The sequence below is a fragment of the Pangasianodon hypophthalmus genome, chromosome 7 (assembly GCF_027358585.1).
Source record: "Pangasianodon hypophthalmus isolate fPanHyp1 chromosome 7, fPanHyp1.pri, whole genome shotgun sequence".
Classification (NCBI taxonomy): domain Eukaryota; kingdom Metazoa; phylum Chordata; class Actinopteri; order Siluriformes; family Pangasiidae; genus Pangasianodon; species Pangasianodon hypophthalmus.
Genome location: NC_069716.1, coordinates 12,061,123 through 12,081,271, shown reverse-complemented (window position 1 = coordinate 12,081,271; position 20,149 = coordinate 12,061,123). Strand labels below are relative to the sequence as shown.

Genomic DNA, 20,149 nt, shown 5'->3' with positions numbered 1-20,149 from the left:
GGGCTCGTTTGAGTATTTCAGAAACTGCTGATATCCTGGGAATTTCACACAACAGTTTAGCGTTTACACAGAATGGTGCAAAAAACATTGAGCGTGTGACTGTTATGTGGTTGGATATTGCCTTGTTGATGAGAGAGGACAGAGGAAAATGGTTTGAGCTGCCAGGAAGGATATAGTAACTCAATCACTCTTTACAGCTGTGGTGAGCAGAAAGGATCTCGGCATGGACATTTTATTTATTTATTTTTTTTGCATTGCACTGCTGGCACTGGCTGATTAGATAACTGCATGAATGTGCATGTTTACAGTATATCCAAATAACTATTTCTCAGTCACTGTAATAGTAACAGTAAATTTATTTTTAGTTTTTAAAATGATTGATTACTTACTACTAAAGGTGTCTGGGGAGCAAAAACCAAGGCACAGACACAAAACTTATTAGTTCCCAAACGTGCTTAACTACTGAGGCATCTGTAATCACACGGTTGCCACACAGTGGTGTCTAATGAATACATTTGGAGCAGAAATTTAGCCAACCAAAAACTTCATATCCAGAAGTTGGTGGAATTTTGTACCCTGGGGAACAATAACGTGTGTGTGTGTGTGTGCGTGTGTGTGTGTGTGTGAGAGAGAGAGAGAGAGAGAGAGAGAGAGACCATCTTCAGTTTGTTCACCGAGCTGGATTAATTAATTCCGAATACTGATTCTGAATGGTAAAAACATATTGAGATTTTTCCCAACATAAGATATTTATCTTTTTCCTTGTTTCCATAAAGTCATTGCAGATGGATGTGATGGAGAGCTTTAGCATTTATTTTTGTGAGAGAACAGGATTTTGGAATCAGCTTCAAGCGGGGACTTCCAGATGAAAGGTGTTTGATGTGCTCATGCAGTTTGGCTGGATGCCAGACAAAGCCGTGATGGCACCAATTTATTTAGTCATCAAAGCACAATCTACCATCAACCAATCTTGATGGTAGTTCACGCATTAATAGCCTTCATTAATAACAAGGCAATAAAATGTTGACAGTTCCAATGAAAATGATATTTTAAATCATAATGACAATTTAAAAACAGATCTACCAACATTTTTAAATATGGTGGAATAGTAACAATGACTTTTTATCGACGTTTTGTGAACATAATGCAATTACTGCTCAACACAATTCATTTGACACACACTGTATGTACCCAGGTGTACTCTTTGTGTATGTTAACCTTCATGAATAAACATTTGGGACTCTCAGTTTGGTGTTCATACCTGAAATCCACCCTTCACCTATGCCAGATTGGGCTAGTTTAAAATACTGTGGATAACAAGATCTTGTTTTATAGCAAGTAATCTGACTTTTAAATGTAATGCATTTCTCCAAAATGGCAAAGTGTAAGTGCAGACAGTGTTTCTATGATGTACAGAAGTAAGATATATTCCAAAGATTGAGATATACTGCAAGGGAGATTATGGCGTGAATGAGGTCCCTACATGAAAAAAAGCATGTGAAATACTTGTTCAGGCAGAGAAAAAGACGAAATGTCTCAATTTTCCAATGCCCAAGTTTTTAGACTAGTTTAAGGTATTTGGTGTGGTTTTTGAGATGTAGTTGTACCAGAGGTTTTGCTGAAACATTTAAACCCTGGTTAGAAATATTACCTTGTACACATTTGAAGTTTTGTCCAAAACTGCTCAAAGTGTGCTACTAGACTGTACAATCTATCATTTCGTTAGTGTTCTATGCAACTTCGCAAGACCTAGCCACTCGTGGTGCAATCTGCAAATAGTGTTTGACCCTTGCTGATCATTGCTTGAAGCTGTAATAATAATATAATAATAATATGTAATAGTAGTAGTTGTAGTAATAGTAACTTTTTTTTTATTTTGGAATATTTGTTTGATTACTTACTACTATAGGTGTCTGGGGAGAAACATCTTATATTCTATAAAACCTATTTTTGACATTTTTCTAAGATCAAACAAATGTTTGCCTTGTAGCATTTTGCAACTATGTAACCAATATCTTGTTCAACAGGACACCTTGAGGCAACACCCCAAATTTCATGCAAATCATACATTTCAGGGTTCTGTTTAAAAAAAAAAAAAAAAAAAAAAAATCTGTCATTTGTAGAAAAATTTAGAGTTGATTTGCTTTTTTAGTGCACTCTCAAATTTCAACATATCTTAAAATGTTACTAATCAACAAACATGGCTGCCAACAGCCAATTTAATTGAGCAACCGAACAATAATGAATTATGATGATCAATCATTCTTATAATCTTATCTGTGATCATATGTTTATCATTATCATATGAGATGGTTTCTCTGATTTGCATAGAATTTAGTATACATCACTGCTGAAGAAAAAAATTAAAACATTAAGCTTAACTGCACTTTACAATAAAACTTATTGTTTTATTACATGGGCTTCACCCATACAGACTAAAGGACGTACCATTTTCTCACAATGTCCAATTTTCTCAAACCTTTGTAGTCACAGTCATTACAATGTTCTAAATGCCAATTTTGTGTATTAAAAGGTAGTTTTTCTTAATGTTTTAATATCATTTTAATATGAGCTTAATTTTAAGAGTCATCTTCTAATGTTATTAGGTTACAGACAATTGTTTCAGCCAGTGATCAAGCAAGTGGTGGACTTCTACCAGCCAACCTGTATTGTGCTTCAGGTAAAAAAAATAATTTCCCCTGCTTTAAAGATGTTTGATTATAGTTTAAATTAATATTCTTCTTTGCAAATTCTCATATACTCAGTATATTGTTTGTAGTGTGGAGCAGACTCGCTGGGCTGTGACAGACTTGGGTGCTTTAATCTCAGTATACGAGGTCATGGGTAAGAAGAATTTAATGCAGTACATTGATAAAGTCTGGTAAAGCATGGACAGTAGACACAAATTTTGACACCCTCCTGCCAAGTAACAATAAATTCCTATGAAACAGAATGAGAAAAATAAAGCCACAGTGAAATGGACACAAGCCTAATCAATGCAGTTTGTAATCAGATCATAAAATGCACCTGAGCCATCACACACTGTATGGATGACGAAAAACAAAACTTTAAACTGTTAAACTCCCCTCATAGAAAGACATTAATAAAGAGAAATTTAGGCAACAGAACTCACTGAATCAGTCAGCGATTATTTCATCACCTATGAACAGTGATCATTCGAGTGAAGAGGTGAGGAGGAGGCTCGTGTTTAAATACCATGAGCGTCTTTTACCTCAGGTAAGGGGAGAGAGACTGATGTTTATGATGCCGATAAGTGAGAACTTATTTCCGTTTGTAAATGTAGAGATAGGCAGGGTGTCTTCAGTAGAGTAAGAATCTTTAAATGTTATTTTTTTCCCCCTTCATTTTAAGCGGTAACCAGATTTAAGATGATATGATTTTAGGTCTGGTTGAGATACATGCGCAAGGGAAACTTATTTCAGTTCAGGAAGACACTGTCATTTTCAGATGTGTGTGTATATATAGTAGAAAAGTGAAGGGTTTTCCCAGGCCACCACACATACACATGTAATCATGATGACTCATGTCTTGCACAAGGAAGCTGAATGATATGACCTGAAACACTTTTTGCTGTCTGTAGCAAAAAATAGCACATTTTTAAAAGTCTGTTGTACTGGACCTGTATTAATTAGTTTGTATGCACTTGTTCTTCTGTAGTAAAAGTGTTTTATTTTTCCATCAGGGAATGTGTGGAGTTTGTGAAAAGTTTCAAGATCCCTCTACTTGTGCTAGGAGGAGGAGGATACACTGTGCGCAATGTGGCTAGATGTTGGTGAGTTAAATACATTTTGCGTAAAAAAACATCTCGGTGTTCATACGCCAATATTTAAGTGCACACTTCCCATCTTGCTGATGGGTAATGTTTAATCAGTACCATGTGACATAAATAGCCTAAGTAATTAATTAATCTTTAATTAAACTGATTTTAAAAATTTTAAGGAAAAATTTTTGACTAAATTAATTTAAATTTTTAATTAACTAATTTACATTACAACTGATATGCAATGTGAGAAATAGACACTAGATACTGGTATTAAAACAAACAACAAGTAAATGAATGAAAATAAATCAATTTATTTATGACTTCTTGCAAGTCATCTTCTTGCATACTACTTGCACACACAGAGCATGTGGCTTTTTATGACCAGTGGTGAAGGTTTCCTTTCAACTTTAGATGCACTATCTGCTATTCATGAATATTAATTAGGAAAATGTAACTAACATAGCCATCTACAGTAATGATGCATAAAAGAATGAATGACCCTATAAATTAACATTTATTAAAATATGATTCAAAAGATCATTTAGCCAAATTTAACAAACAAATCAATAAAGACAGTTTCTTATACGAAAAGAACAGTGCAATAGGTGCCAAGCAAACACTATTGCAAAGGCACACACTCAACTGTGGAGAGCAAGTAAACTCAAACGTTGGGACTGTGGAAACCGCGCAGTGGGAGGTTAGTACAGAACAATCCTTTCCCGAAAAATTAGAGCTTGAATATTCTCCTTGAATGTGTGTTACTTTTCTCTTGCAGCTGTAACATTAATCTGCAGCAGAATAGTAGATATGAATGTAACTGTGGCTCTATGAAGACCACATAACCAACACGGGCAATAAGTCACCTGGACACCTTCTCGTATGTGCACATGCATGTTGAGATCTTCGAAAGAGTCACAAAATCAGTGAATAATAATAATAACAACAACAACAACAGCAGCAGCAATAATAATGTCCCTTTGCAAAAACACTCACAATGTCTGTCATATTCTGCTGACCACACAGACTATGGTCACAGATTCTCTGAAATATTCTCACCAAGTACTCTCCAGATCAGTGCTGGTTTTAAATGATATGGAGCCCTGGCAGTTATCCAGTGTTAGCAGAATGTAACAATGTAACAAGCATTCTATTTCACCCCACCGTCGTTATTCTTCTGGTCATCAGAGGTGACAGGGCCACGTCCAGGCATCTTGAGAACCAGGGGTGCTAGAGGGAAGCTGGAATGTAGAACTTGAATTGGAATGTCTGTCCTTTGAAAGTAAATATCAAAAAGCATCTGTGCAGTGGAGGGATGGGAACGCAGATGTACTGACATGAACCAGTCTTGCAGCTGTATGGCATAACAATTGGTAGCCTTGTCCTATGGAATGGACAACGTAGGACTTGCATTGAGTAGAACTTTTTGAAAGAGTAAACCCCATGGTTCAAAATAATCATGCCTCACGCCACCCCTACTGGTTTGATGTAGTCACTGCCCACTGAGCGAGATATTTGCCTATATATAACGTCCTGCCAGCAGTCCTCGTCTCATGAGCAGACTCCATAGGTCTGTGTAGTCAGGATAAATGGGAGACCTGCTTGGTACCTGACTCCATTTAGGGTTCGCATGAGCTTGATCTATCAATTCAGGGTCTACATCTGCCAGTCAGCATGCCCAGGCAGCACAGGAGACATCTGAACTGGAGACTGCTCATATATGATTGTCAGTGCCAAGGCAGCAGACTCAACTGGTTTTTGTCCTTGGCTTCCAGGGAATTTAGAAAATTGTCTACATGAGTGAGGATTCTGAAGTATGGCTTGTTACTCACACAGAGCTAAAGCCACCGTTTAGTGGAAACCAGCTGTCTTGGATCCTAACCATAAGGAGCGTGAAAGGGCATGTAAAGGCTGAGGAATGATTCCTAGAGGGAGGGGAAAATGGCTCGATGTCAAGAAAGGGGGGTTAATGGAGACGACTTTGCTCCAACCCCAGTGTGTTGCCCAGACGTCAGGATTCTATAGGACTGAATTGAAGCACTGAGGGAGACCTCACTCGTTTGAGAGATGGGAAAACGGACAGAAAAACAACTTCTACCTTATATGCATGTAAGTGGAATCCAGCTGACTTTCTCAGAGTGCTGTATGGTAAGGAAAACCACTCAACCATGTTAGTGGTGTGCATTTATAGGCCTGCTGGTCACAGACGGAGAGTGAGGTGGAAAAACTGACATGAGCACGGCATCAATAGAACAGTTCGTTGCTAACTTGTGGACAGCGTGGGATAGATAACATGGCCAGGATGCTAACATGGGTCCCCAACTCTCACAAGTAGCCACAGAGCTCCGAAAGGCTCGAAGTAATAGATACTCACTGCAACCCTGAATTGATGACAGTATATGATAGGAATCTATTGCCATATTTGAATGAAAAGCTAGAATGATTTTCACCACCCCTGGCGATTAGGAGGGGTAAAATAGAGCCCACATTATAAATGTTCTTGTTTTTGTATTTGTCATTTTTAATAATTCATCGTCTCTGTTGCTTGGCTTAAGGACATATGAAACTTCTTTGCTAGTTGAAGAGTCCATTAGTGATGAGCTGCCTTATAGTGGTAAGTATATTTTTAGGTTCCATTTTACCTTTACTAAACTGTTTTATGTCAGATTTTTTGCATAGTACCAAGGCTGCATTTTAGATAACTGCAGCGTACCTCCCAAAGGGTTTTAGAAATAATCTCTGAAGCCCATCTGAATGCATCATAAAATATATTTTTTTCTAGAAATATGTTCACTGTGCAGATCAAATGCTCTGTGTGAGGCATTTGCACACCATCAGTGCATAATTTATGCACTGTCTGTTTCATCATCAAATGTATTTTATTAGACTTGCAGAAGGCAACATTTCATACTGATTCTCTCTAACTTTTTAAATAGCTTGCCCAGTCACTTATTCAGTACCATTTGGACACCTTTATGGTTACAGATTAGACCCAGCAATCTGCAAAACAGCTGTGCATCAGTTTATTTATAGAACTTTTTGACTGGGCAGTGATGGTGTGGTACAATGAGTAATGGCACATCAAACTACAAGTCCTGTCTGAAAGTACTGGAAAGGCAAGGCCAGTTATTTGTTTTTGCTTAAGACATTTGGGTTTGAGATCAAAATATGAATGATCAGAATAGATCAGAACTTCAGCTTTTTCTTGATATTTATATCTAGATATGTTAAATAACTTGGAACATGCCATGTTTGGTGGCAGACCACCCAATTTTTAGGTGACATAACATATAGGAACAGAGCCTTAAAGTAAATAATGCTTAATATTTGTTAGCATTGTAAGCAATATTTGCTTACAGTAACTGCATCAAGCCAGCTACCGACTGGCATCACCATACTGTCACATTCTTATTTTCTAATGCTTTTACAGGCTTCTTTCAGTTGTTTGTTTTGGGGTTTATCACTTCAGTTTCCTCTTCAGGAGGTGAAATGCGTGTTCAGTTGGGTTAAGGTCTGGAGATTGACTTGGCCAGTCTAAAACTATTTTTCCCCCTGATGAAGTACTTTGTGTTGGCAGTATATTTTGGGTCATTGTCTTGCTGCATGATGAAGTTCCTCCCAATTAGATTGGATGCTTTTCTCTGTAAATAGGAATAGGAAGTCAGAATGTTTATGTAAACTTTCGCATTCATTCATGAGCCATTCCTTTCTTTCTCCACACTTTGGCCTTTCCATCTCTTTGGTAGAGGTTAATCTCATCAGTCCATAAAACTCTGTTCCAGACCTTTTGTAGCTCATCTCTGTATTTCTTTGCGAATTCCAGTCTGGCCTTCCGATTCTTACTGCTTATGAATGGTTTGCATCTTGTGGTGTGGCCTCTATATTTCAGCTTTCAGAGTCTTCTTCAAACGGTGAATTCTGATATCTTTACCTCTGCCCTGTGGAGGTTGTTGGGGATGCCACTGACTGCTATATCTCACAGTGTTTGTCATCAACTACTGTTGTTTTGCTTGGCCGACCTTTTCGATGTCTGGTTGTTAGTATACCAGTGGTTTCTTTCTTTTTCAGGACATTCCAAATGGTTGTATTGGCTAAGCCTAATGCTTGTGCAATGGCTCTGATTGATTTTTCCCTCTTTTCTCAGTTTCAAAATCACTTGCATTTCTCCTATGGATAGCTTTCTGGACTTCATGTTGGTTTATCTTTGTAACAACAACTGCAGTCTTCACAGGTGAAACCCAGGGCTCAAACCAAGAGTAGACATTCAGAGCTATTAATTGATTAAACAGTCTAACAGGGCACATGTGCGCAACAAGAAACACTTGTTAGACACATGTTCCAATATTTCAAAAATGGGTGGGTTCAAACAAAAGATGCCATGTTCTAAGTTGTTTAATACATCTAGATGTAAATATACACTATTAGACAGCTGGCTTTGTCAGACTTTTGCAGGCTTACTGTCTAACCACTATTTCTAAAGGTTTAAACGTAACAACTCACTGTTTTTTCAAAGTCAATCTAATCTTGTATGGAAGTTAATGCAGTTTATCCAAATTATCATTAGGATTTAGAATTTTGCTCCAATTTATGCCTTTTTTACTTCACTTGTTTTATTTACATCCATAGACATTTGTTTATAATTAAGAGGCAGAATTATTTCAACAATTGATTTCGATATTGGTAGTCTATTACATTTAGATACTGCTACATTTTTTTAAGTGGCTTTAGAAATTGAAATTTGATAAATGTATCTATAAGTGTCTTCTAACTTTGTACCTTCATACACTTGTTTGTCAATACAGAGTATTTTGAGTATTTTGCTCCTGATTTTACACTTCATCCAGATGTTAGCACTAGGATTGAGAACCAGAACTCCAGACAGGTATGGCATAATTTTAGAATGCTAGTCATTAGCACTGAAATAATTTTATTGTGACAGTGTTTTGTTATGCTTTTCTTTTTTTTTGACAGTACTTGGAACAAATTCGTCAGACTGTCTTTGAGAACTTAAAAATGCTGAACCATGCACCTAGTGTTCAGATCCATGATGTTCCCTCAGACCTGCTGAGTTTTGAGCGCACAGATGATGCTGATCCTGACGAGAGAGGTTCAGAAGAGAACTATTCTAGGTGGGCTATCACCCTTATCGAACAATCTTTGTATAATCTCTGTATATTCACTGTGTATTAACTAATTAATAACTGTTTTTTCTCCCAGTTTGGTCCTCTGTCAGTTTTCACCCACTAGCTAGCTCTCCCCTATCTTGTGTTTATCTAGTGTCCCTCTGATTGCTAGGGGAGAGAGTAACACCATTCCTACCACCCAGAAAGCATAGCCAATTTTGAACTCCAAGCCACAGATGGGGATTTTGCATCATTGGGATTCAACCTCAGGCAAACACGTTTGTTGTGCCAATTGTTCTGTGCCACTTGTTCTGCACAGTTCTGTTGGACCTTGATAATTTGTACACAATTTACACAGGTTACACAAATTATGCAAAGGGATAAATGACAGAACCATAAGTTTTGCCTCCCTTTTTTTGAACAAGAGAGTTGGCTATCAGCAATTACAGCTTTCTCTTTCCAGCAGTAAGCAGCAGGAAAAAATGTGTCAATCACAGCAGCAGAATTGCCCATATGGCTTAGCAGAGAGAGTGAGAACAGTATATTAGGTATGCTATTGTCCTATATTTAAAGGGGTATACATTGTGAGTGTAAGCAATGTAAGCAGGACAAGCTGTGACCGCATAACTAAAATGGATGAGCCAGAAACACGGACTTGAGGGCACCTTGGGACATCAAGCAAAGTCTGGCTTTGTTGATATTTATAGTTGTGTGTCATCAGCATAACCAATACAAAGTTTATGAATAATTGTGCCCAGAGGCCAAAGGTGTGTGGACACTTGATCACACCCATATGTGGGCCTTCCTGTTGCCACAAAGTTGGAAGCACACAATTATATAGGATGACACTGTATGCTGTAGCATTGCAATTTCTCTTCAGTGGAAATAAATGGCCTAGCTCAAACTTGTTCTAGCATGACAATGCCCCTGTACACAAAGTGAGGTCCATGAAGACACTCTTTGCTAAGGTTGTTGTGGAAGACCTTGAGTAGCCTCCACAGACCCTTGACCTCAACCCCACTAAACATCTTTGCGATGAACTGGAATGCTGACTGTGACCGAGACACAGCCCATGTTCCAAAATCTCTTCTTCCCAGTAGAGTTGAGGTTGTTATAACAACAAATGGAGGACCAAATCTGGAATGGGATGTTCAAAAAGCACATATGGGTGTGGTCAGGTGTCCACATACTTTTGGCCATGTAGTTTATAAAAAGTTGTCAACTGATTTTGTGAAAATGTGGTATTTTTGCATTTTGGAACATTTTAGAGAATACTTTTATAACAGCTTTGAAAGAAAATTGTGCTGGGTATCCGTTAACCGGGCTCCTGGAGAATTATTATTATTTTTTTTAGGCATGTGGTAAAATGTCTTCAAAGAATAGAGAATAGAAAATAGTCTGTACACCTTCCTGTACACAGTCTCCTTGTTGACCTTCCAGTCCAGCCTGTTTTCAAGGTGGATGCCAAGATATTTGCAGGTGTCAACAAGCTCAACATGCTGTCGCATGATTTTTGATTGGTCTGATTATAGTCCTTTTCCTTCCTGACTAAGACCAAGGAGATAGTAGTCATCTACGATCTTCTTGGGCTTGGTCACATTGAGGAGTAGATGGTTCCTTTCACACCACTCAGCAAAGTTGTTCACCATGTTCACCCCTATACTCCTCTTACTGTCCATCCATGATGCACTTGACCACCACAGAGTCATCAGAGAATTTCTGCAGGTGACAGATCTGACTTAAACTGAAAGTCAGTAGTGTACAGGCTGAAGAGGAATGGCCATAGCACAGCTCCCTGTGGTGCGCTGTTGCTGCTCAGGAGCTGCTTGGACAAGCAGCTTCCCAGCCGCACAAACTGAGGACTGTTTGACCTGTTACTGTGGTATGGTTGCAGTCCGAGTAGACCATCTGCAGTAAATAGATTACTGCATCGTCCATGCCTATGTGTGGCTGGTAGGCCAACTGCAGGGGGGCCAGAATTGAGCTCACCTGAGGTCTGAGGTGGGCCAAGACCAGTCTTTCCAGAAGCTTCATTACAAGTGATGTGAGTGCAACTGCCCTGTAGTTGTTCAGGGATGAGTTCAGGGGTGAGGGACCGGTCTTCTTCTGTGTTTTCCACAGCAATGGAAACCGCTCCTGAGGAAGGCTTGGGTTGAAGAGGTGCTGAACTATCGGCACACCTGGGGCTAATACCATCAGGAGACATTTGGCAGATGCCTTCATCCAGAGCTTATATTTATTTCATTTATACAACTGAGGGTTATACACTTATACAATTGTGGGTTAAGGGCCTTGCTCATTGGTCCAACAGTGGCAGCTTGGTGGTGCTGGGATTTGAACTCACAGACTTTTGTTCATTTGTCCAATGTCCAACCATCAGGGCCTTCCCCATGTTTAGCTTCTTCAGCTGACTCTTCACTTGGCTGGTTGTAACAGATAGGTGGGGGTGGGAGATGGTAAGATGGCCTTGGGGGGTTGAGGAGGGTGAGTGGTTGTGGGGTGAGTGTGGGGGTACTTGGGTGGAGGAATTGAGGGAGCATATGTGATCATGGGGGAGGAATGGTGGAGGTGAGAGAGTGGAGGAAATGAGTGAGGATGTGTGGCTGCTGCAGATGGGGGAGGAGGATGGCATGCTGATCCTTCCGCCCATTGGCTTTTGCTTCACCTTCAAGCCAGAGATTTTGCTCATGCCAGTCTGCACATCCTTTTGTTTGTTCTGTTGAAGCTTGTTCTTGTTCTGTGTCTTACCTTCAACTCCTTATACACCCTCATCATCTGCTCTTTGTCCCTCTGCCTGAAGGCCTGCTTCTTTTTTTTTTCCCTTTTTCAGCAGTTCTTTCAGGTCTTTGGTGATCCAGGGCTTGTTGTTGGAAGAACAGCATACCCTTCTGGTAGCTGTGGAAAAATTAATAGACTGTGATGCAGTCTGTCATGCTGTTTAATATCTTCCCCTGCTGGTTCACACAACACTCCCAGTCTGTGGTCTCGAAACAGACCTGCAGAGCTTCCTCTTCCCTTGACCACCACTTTATGGTCTTCTTTGTCACAAACTGCCTGTATGTCCAGGTTGTGGTCAGACCTTCAAAACGGAGGTAGAGCAGATGAACTGTATGCATCCTTTACCTTAGCATATAGGAGGTCTAATGTACTGTTCTCTCTAGTTGCACAGTCAACAAACTGAAAAAAATTTGGTAACATATTGGAGAGCAATGCATGATTGAAATCATGATAGATTACAAGAAAATTATTGGGGTACTGAGTCTTAAGTCTCATGATAGCCAAGTGAATGACTTCACACATGACTTCCACATTAGCTGCCAGTGGAATGTAATCAGTGACCCCAATGGCAACCCTGAATTCCCTTGGCAGATAATATGAATGCAGTTCAGCATTCAGGCAACAGTGATGTTTCTTCACTGTAACATGTCCTGGATTACAACATCTGTTGTTCACTAACAGTGCAATCCCTCCCCCTCTCCTCTTACTCCTCAGTTTCACGTCCCCCATAACGATCAAGGGAATGAAAGCCTTGTACCATCACCTCTTTGCTTTCCAGCTCTTCATCCTCTGTATGGTTTCGTTAGTTCTTCTGGAATGTTAAACCATCTGCACTGACTTGCAGAGGGCAAACAACCGGTCATGGCTGAAAGTGAAACAGTTGGTCGTTTCTCTGTGCTTTGCCACTTGTAGTGTAGAGTAAATAACAAAAACTGTGAGACCAAACAAACTAAGAGTTACCAAAAAAAAAAAAAGAGTTTAAAGAAAATGATACATAGTAGGTAAGTAGGAAAAACTTCTCTAAAGACAGGAGCTGCTTTAAACAGCTGCCACTAGCACAGTGGCACAAGACTAGTCAGTAGTCATTTGAGAGGCTAGGAGGTCCAATTTCTTCACCTTGTTTTTTAATTTTTCTTTTTTTCTTGGTTTTTATAAAGGATGCCCATTCATGCTTAAAGTAACTAAGATGTTATTGCTGGATGAGATCTGTGTTCTCTGATACTGATAGGGCTATGATATGATCAGAGATAATGCTATGAATGACTTCAACAATTATTTTATATGTAAATGATTTGAAGAAGTACTCCAAGTTCGAATCCCTACAATGCTGTTTTCATCGGTGGCCAGGAGTCCAAGAGAGTAAAATTGGCTGTGCTTTCAGTGAGGGATCACATACTCTCTCCCCTATCAATCACACTAGACAATCATGGGCATCTCTGAGCTCATGCATGCGGAATTGAGCAGATAGTGCTTTACTCAGAGTATGTCACGCCGTAAGCAGCATTTCAAAAAGTTGTGGTCAGCTGAATTCACATGCCTTGGAGGAAGCTCATGTTAGCCTTGCCTACCCTAGGTGGTAGCTGTTGTGTGATGAGGGCCCTAACTAGGGTGGGAATTGGCCAAGATTTAATTAGGGAGAAACTCTGGGGAAAAATCTGCAAAAAATGTATCCAGGATTTCTCAATGCAGGAATTGGAATAATGTGGGACTTCTTTACTGCAAGGATTTATTATTTTTTTTGTCTCCATACATTCACCAGCCCATAATCTGACATGAATTGTTTGATTATGGATGCAGAACAGATAGGTTTCATGTTTTGTGTTAAAGAGCCAACTATGTGTGGTTCCAGAACTGTTTTAAAATCTTAAATGATATTTAATGTACATTTCCAAGACTCTGGCTCTATGAGATGTGTTTCTTGTAAAAAGCATTTGTCAGATTTTATGCTATGTGTGAGGTTCAGTATTTTTTTCTTTTTGCAGGACAGGTGATCTCAATAATATTCCTTGTTATTTTAGTGATAGTACCATGGGGTTAATCTTGTGCCAGTTGGTGCGAGAATGCTATAGTGGTACAAATGGGGAGGGCTTTAGATAAGGCCATACTACATACATAAGGTTAAGTGCATTTAAAAAAAAAAAAAAGTTTGTGAGTAGTTCAATTTTCATCTCACATTGTTGGTGAATACTTACAGGTATTCTGTTTTAATTTCAATAGTAAATACATTGCCTAGTAGCTCTTATTATTAGAAAGCAATGTTTTTGATGAATATTATATTTTTTTTTAGTAGCCAACTTTTATCCTTCTAGCACAGGGGTGCAAAACATACAGCCCATATGTAGCTCGCTTAATGGTTTGGTCCAGCCCTTGAGTTGATGATTCAGTAATGGGGGAAAAGCTTATAGTACTGCACACAAAGTCTGGCTTAATAGTTAGAGTGATATTCGTACTTTTAATTCATAAAATCAACAAATAAAAAATAACTATATCTGAGTCTGGAAACAGTTAGCTTTATGCATTAAGCTAGAAAACGTGAAAGAAATTATGTGTGAGTTCATTATTTGTAATATGTTAATGTCAACACGTATACGGTCAGGTCCATGTCAGTATTTGGACAGTGACACCGTTTTGTAATTTTGCCTCTGTACACCACCGCAATGGATTTGAAATGAAGCAAGATGTGATTGAATTGTAGACTTTCAGCTTTAATTCAAGGGGTTAAACAAAAATATCTCATTAACCGTTTAAGAATTACAGAATTTTTTTTTATACAGAGTCTCTCCATTTTCACATTCTCAAAAGTAATAGGGTAATTGACTGATAAAATCAAGAGACACTTTCATGAATGTAATTGGACAGTTTACCTCAAAATGCAAACTACTGGTAACACTCAAGAACAGAAAGGCCAGATTAGAATTTGCTTTTTTTTTTTTTTTTTTTTTTTTAAAAAAAAAAGCATGACCAGTTCTGCCGCAAGATTGTCTTGTGCCAGAATGATGTGAAGAGTACGGCGAAGGAAGGGCTCATGTTCCAAAGCATACCACAGTATCTGTCAAACATGTGGGAGTATTTTGGCATGGGCATATATGGCTGCCAGTGGAACTGGGTCACTGGTGTTTATTGATGTGACTGCTGAGAGAAGTACCAGGATGAATTCTGAAGTGTATAGAGCTATACTTTCTCCTCAGATTCAGTCAAATGCTGCAAAACTGATAGGATGGCGCTTCTCAGAACATTGTTTTGGATAATGACCCAAAACATACCGTGAAAGCAACCCACAGGCTTCTTAAGGCAAAGAAATTGAATGTTCTTAAATGTTCAATGACCTCAACTCAATTGAGCATGTTTTTCAATTACTGAAGAAAAAACTGAAGGCAGAAAGACCCACAAACAAGCAGCAACTGAAGGCAGCTGCAGTAAAGGCCTGGCAAAGCATCTCCAGGGAGGAGACTCTGCTTTTGGTGATGTCCATGGGTTCCATTTGCATCCAAGTAATAAAATTAATCCTAATATTTGTCCAATTACTTTTGAGCCTGCGAAAATATAGGGACTCTGCAAAAAAAAAAAAAAAAAAAAAACAGCTTTAATTCTTGATCGGTTAATGCAACTTTTTTGTTAAACCCTTTGAATTAAAGCTGAACGTCCACACAAGTCACATCTTGATTGCTTCATTTCAGATCCATTGCGATGGTGTTCAGAGGCAAAAATTACATAAATTGTGTCATTGTACAAATACTTACGGACCTGACTTTTCACCATCTGTTGTTAGTTGTATGAACTGTATCAATAACTATATGAACAGTGATTACTTAGACTTCTCTTTTGGTTTGACCAACAGGCCTGAGGCATCAAATGAATTTTATGATGGTGATCATGACAATGACAAAGAGAGTGATGTGGAAATCTGAACTCCATCCTGAAGAAAAGTGATCTCTGTTTGTTTGTTTATTTGTTTGTTTGTTTGTTTGTTTAAAAAAAAAGGACTATTTTCTATATGGAGAATAGCCAGTCCTAGATGCCTTTTTTTGTTACAGTAATTGTTTATAAGTTTATAACACAATACTTTTTTAATAAGTTTTTGACTTGCCACTGTGTACCAAGGTTTCTCTTAACTAATATCTTTCATATGTTAAGTTGGCTGGGTATAAAGACACTGTATGTAACTTTCTAAGACCAGGGCATGATATATTCATACCTTTCAAAATCAAACAGGCCTGGCTTCAAAAAGCAGCCTGTAACACACACACACACACACAGAAACATTTTAATACTGCACTATGTGCTTAAATATAACAGATGTAATTAATACATGCATAGTATTCTACAAAGAATACATACTTGCATATGAAAAAATGTGTTTATTCTAAAATGTTTCCAAAATGAAGTTTTACTATCCACTAGTCTTCACAGTTGGGATTAAGAGGTTAGCTACACTCAGTGGTATGGAAGTCAAGTGAGGCCATGCATTATTTTTTTTTTTGTGATCTCAAGATAACAAAGCATTTTCTCGATCACAACTTATTTTTCTCATATGTTGAAATGTATTATTAGTCATACATACTATAAATCATGGAGGAGTGCATCTGTTATTACTTTAATCAGGGAGTGTCTTAACAGAAAATCTCTATCTATCTAACCTGTTTATCCTATCTATCTATCTAATCTCTTTAGCCTATCTATCTATCATCCCCTTTGAAAGTATTGGAACGGCAAGGCCATTTTGGGTTTTAGATCAAAAGATGAATATGAGACAATGGATCAAAATTTCAGCTTTCATTCCCTGATCTTTACATATAAATGTGTTAAACAGCTTAGAACATGGCATCTTTTGTTTGAACCCACCCATTTTTAAACATTGGAACATGTGACTGGCACGTGTTTCTTGTTGTCTAGGTGTGCCCTGATAGATTGGTTGTTTAAGCAATTAATAGCTCTGAATGTGTACTCTTTGTTTAAGCCCTGTGTTTCACCTGTGAAGGCTGCATTTGTTGTTAAAATGGATAACCCATCATGAAGACCAAAGAGGCTGTCTGTGGGAGAAAAGCAAGCCATTTTGAAGCTGAGAAAAGAGGTAAAATTGATTAGAGATATTGCAAAAACATTGGGCATAACCAGTACAACAATTTGGAATGTCCTGAAAAAGAAAAAAAAAACTGGTATACTAACAACCAAGTATGGAAACAGTTTGTTCAAGGAAAACAACAGTTGATGACAGGAACATTGTGCTAGGAACATTGAGAGCTGTGAAGAAATCCCCACAAACAACAGTCAGTGATATCACCAATAACCTCCATAGAGCAGGGGTGAAGGTATCACTATCCACTGTTTGAAGAAGACTTTGAGAGCAGAAAAGTTCTGGAAGCTGGATTAACCTCTGCTAAAGGGATGGAAAGGCCAATGTGTGGAGAAAAAGGATCTGCTCATGATCCAAAACATACGAGCACATCGCTCAAGAACAGTGGAGTGTAGTAGTGTCATGGCTTCGGCTAGCATGGCTGCTTCTGGAAAGGGCTTACTAATCTTTATTGATGATGTAACTTATGATGGTAGTAGCAGAATGAATTCAAAAGTCTAGAGGAAGATTCTGTCTGCCAGTTTACAGAGAACTCTATCCAATCTAATTGGGAGGAACTTCATCATGCACCAAGACAACAACCCAAAACACACTGCCAACATGGTAAAAGCACTTCATCAGGGGAAAAAAAGTGGAAGGTTTTAGACCTTCCAAGTCAATCACCAGACCTTTACCTTTAAAATATCAGGAAATGAAAGCTGAAATTCCGATCTATTGTCTCATATTCATCTTTTGATCTCAAACTCCAAATGTCTAAGTGTACACCAAAAACGAGAATTGACCTTGCCCTTCCAGTACTTTCAGAGGGAACTGTGTCTATCTAGCCTTACATTTGTCAGTGCGAGACCATTTCCACTTAGAAATATACAACCACCGTTGTGAACTCTATAGTGAGTCTGAATGGGTGGTCAGTTTCATCTCTCAAACAACATACCAAAACCATGGTGGTGTCCTGATCCCTCAAACTGACTGGTAATGAAACTGACCACCTGTTCAAGATTGCTGTAGTGTCCACAATGGTGTAGTTGCAGATTTCTAAGTCACCTTCTCAAGTGTCAGACACTAATTTGGAAATGGTCTGGCACTGATGCATGGATACTGAAGGGGAAATTTGGGGAAAAATATAATTAAACTTCACACCATCACCCAAGCTCAGGAGAAAACCCTCAGAGCAAGCTTCTAGGCCACAACTCTGCCACTGTACCAGCTATTTTCTGTTGACACACTCCCTGATTAAAGCCTAATAATGCATTTCAACATATAAGGAAAAATTAAGTTGTGATCTCAAGAAAGCAACTTTTGTTATAATGAGAAAAATAAGTTGGGATCTCAAGAAAACAGCTTTTATCTTTCACAAGGGAAAAAAAAACACATGGTTTTTCTGGACTTCCATACAGTGGACCTTAATTACTGCAATTTCTCATGGTTCATTTATTGAATATATTAAAACTGATGTTTCAAAGTAGTTAGACAGGATGGTTTGATTGCAATTTGGTTGCCTTTGTGGAAATCAGTGTGCAGTCTGAAAGCTCATTCATGATACATTAGATTTCACTCATTGAATAAGAGTTGGTCCTTGGCTTGTCTAAACATGAACATTTTTTGGCAGCAGCCCTTATCCAGCGAGACTTACATTTATCTAAGTGAGCAGTTGAGAGTCTTGCTCATGAGCCCAGTAGTGGCAGCTTGGAGGTGCTGGGATTTGAACTCTCAACCCTCTGTGCAGTATGCTAATGTCTTAATCACTGAGCTATCACTGAGCTACCACTAAACATGCCTGATAAAGTCCTCTGAGATCCTCCAAGCTCAAGGCCACTGGATCTAAATGTGGAGATAGTGTGGTCTGAATGTAACTAAGAGATCTTGCCACCCCCCCAAACCCAGCTTATTCAATTGTTATTCAGATAGGTAGCAAGGTATACACAGACTAAAGTCTAACACAAGTGGCAGTGTTGTCAACTGTGGTTGAATAAACCTCATTAAAGTGAATCAGTGAAAAACAGCTTATCTCTGGCGGAATTTTTCCAGGTTTTTTTTTTTCTTTTAACGATTTATGAATTACGAATTGTTCATGAACCAATTCGAGGGCATTTACAGTTATATAGCACACCTATCTCTTCCAACATGGATAAGTAATTGTCAACAATCATTTGCAACAGTGTCTTTAGGGTTTTTTTTGTGTGTGTCTTTAGGGTATTTAACACTTATGTACTGTTTGTTTAATAAACATGCTAAAATTGAGCGTGCATAGTTTTACTATGCATTTATTTGCTATATTTAGAGAGATAAGCCCAATTGGCTTAGTGGTGGTGCTACAGTAAAGTGTTTTGGTTCATATCTCAAATACCCTAAGTCCTACACTGAAAATTCTTTATGCTACATATACATTGGGTTCTCTCAAACAAAATTTTTTTTAGCATCACCCACTTTTAGCTAATTTGCATAATATGCAAAACCTACATTTGAGAACTTGTCCTAGGATTTTTGTCCTGTCTTCACAATGGTGTCAAACTACTCACAGAGAGAGTAGTCATAGTGTGTGACCCTCAGTAAGTAACAAAAACATGTTGATATTTGTAAATAGTATGGCTGCCACATATCAATCAATTCTCATGAGGTGGAAACTAATTCACTTAAACAGCTATAAGACAGGGTTATTGTTGAGATATTGCAAGCAAATTTCGTATATTTGGAATAGAGTAAAACATGTTACATCAGCAGATGTGAGAACGGTCCTAGGCTGTTCATCAGCATAAAATATGAAATCTATCAACTAGAGAGGTTGCTGACACAAACAAACTGAAAAATTTTGATTGGCCAAACTGGTTGGCTGCTAAAGATCAATGAAATTTTAGGTTATGTATATACAAAAATAGCTGTATTTTCTGATTGCAAAGTCAAATTACTATGAACTTTACAGTACATGGTCAGTAGGACATGTCTGGCCACCCCCAAATTCCATAACATTGTCCCATAGGGGGCGCTATAACTTAAAAGCTTCATATACACTTAAGGAGCACTGTATTAGGAGCAGCTTTACATCTACTCATTCTTGCAATTATCTAATCAGCCAATCGTGTGGCAGCAGTGCAATTCATAAAATCATGATGATATGGGCCAGCAGCTTTGGGTAATGTTCACATTAGCCGTAAGAATGGGGAAAAAATTGATCTCAGTGATTTTGACCGTAGAAATGATTATTAGTGCCAGACAGGCTGGTTTCAGTATTTCTATAATTGCTGATCTCCTGGGATTTTCATCAGAATTGTGAAATAAAGAAAAAGCAAAGAATAAAGAAGTCAACGGAGAATGACCAGACTGCTTCAGGCTGACAGAATTGCTACAGTAACTCAGATAACCACTCTCTACAATTGCAGTGAGTGTAAAAGCATC

At 38.4% G+C, this 20,149-nt stretch overlaps 1 protein-coding gene across 2 annotated transcripts in view; it reads left to right on the top strand.

Annotated features, from left to right (window-relative positions):
- The window catches only part of hdac3 (histone deacetylase 3), a 40,824-nt gene extending 21,827 nt beyond the window's left edge, over positions 1-18,997 (top strand). For both annotated transcript variants that reach the window (XM_026940548.3, XM_034306017.2), the window contains 7 exons: positions 2,607-2,680; positions 2,780-2,844; positions 3,704-3,793; positions 6,337-6,395; positions 8,584-8,663; positions 8,753-8,910; positions 15,521-18,997. In XM_026940548.3, coding sequence (XP_026796349.1) covers positions 2,607-2,680; positions 2,780-2,844; positions 3,704-3,793; positions 6,337-6,395; positions 8,584-8,663; positions 8,753-8,910; positions 15,521-15,590 — 596 coding nt within the window. In that variant the 3' untranslated portion in view covers positions 15,591-18,997. The remainder of the gene's footprint in view (positions 1-2,606; positions 2,681-2,779; positions 2,845-3,703; positions 3,794-6,336; positions 6,396-8,583; positions 8,664-8,752; positions 8,911-15,520) is intronic.
- Positions 18,998-20,149: the final 1,152 nt, after the last annotated feature.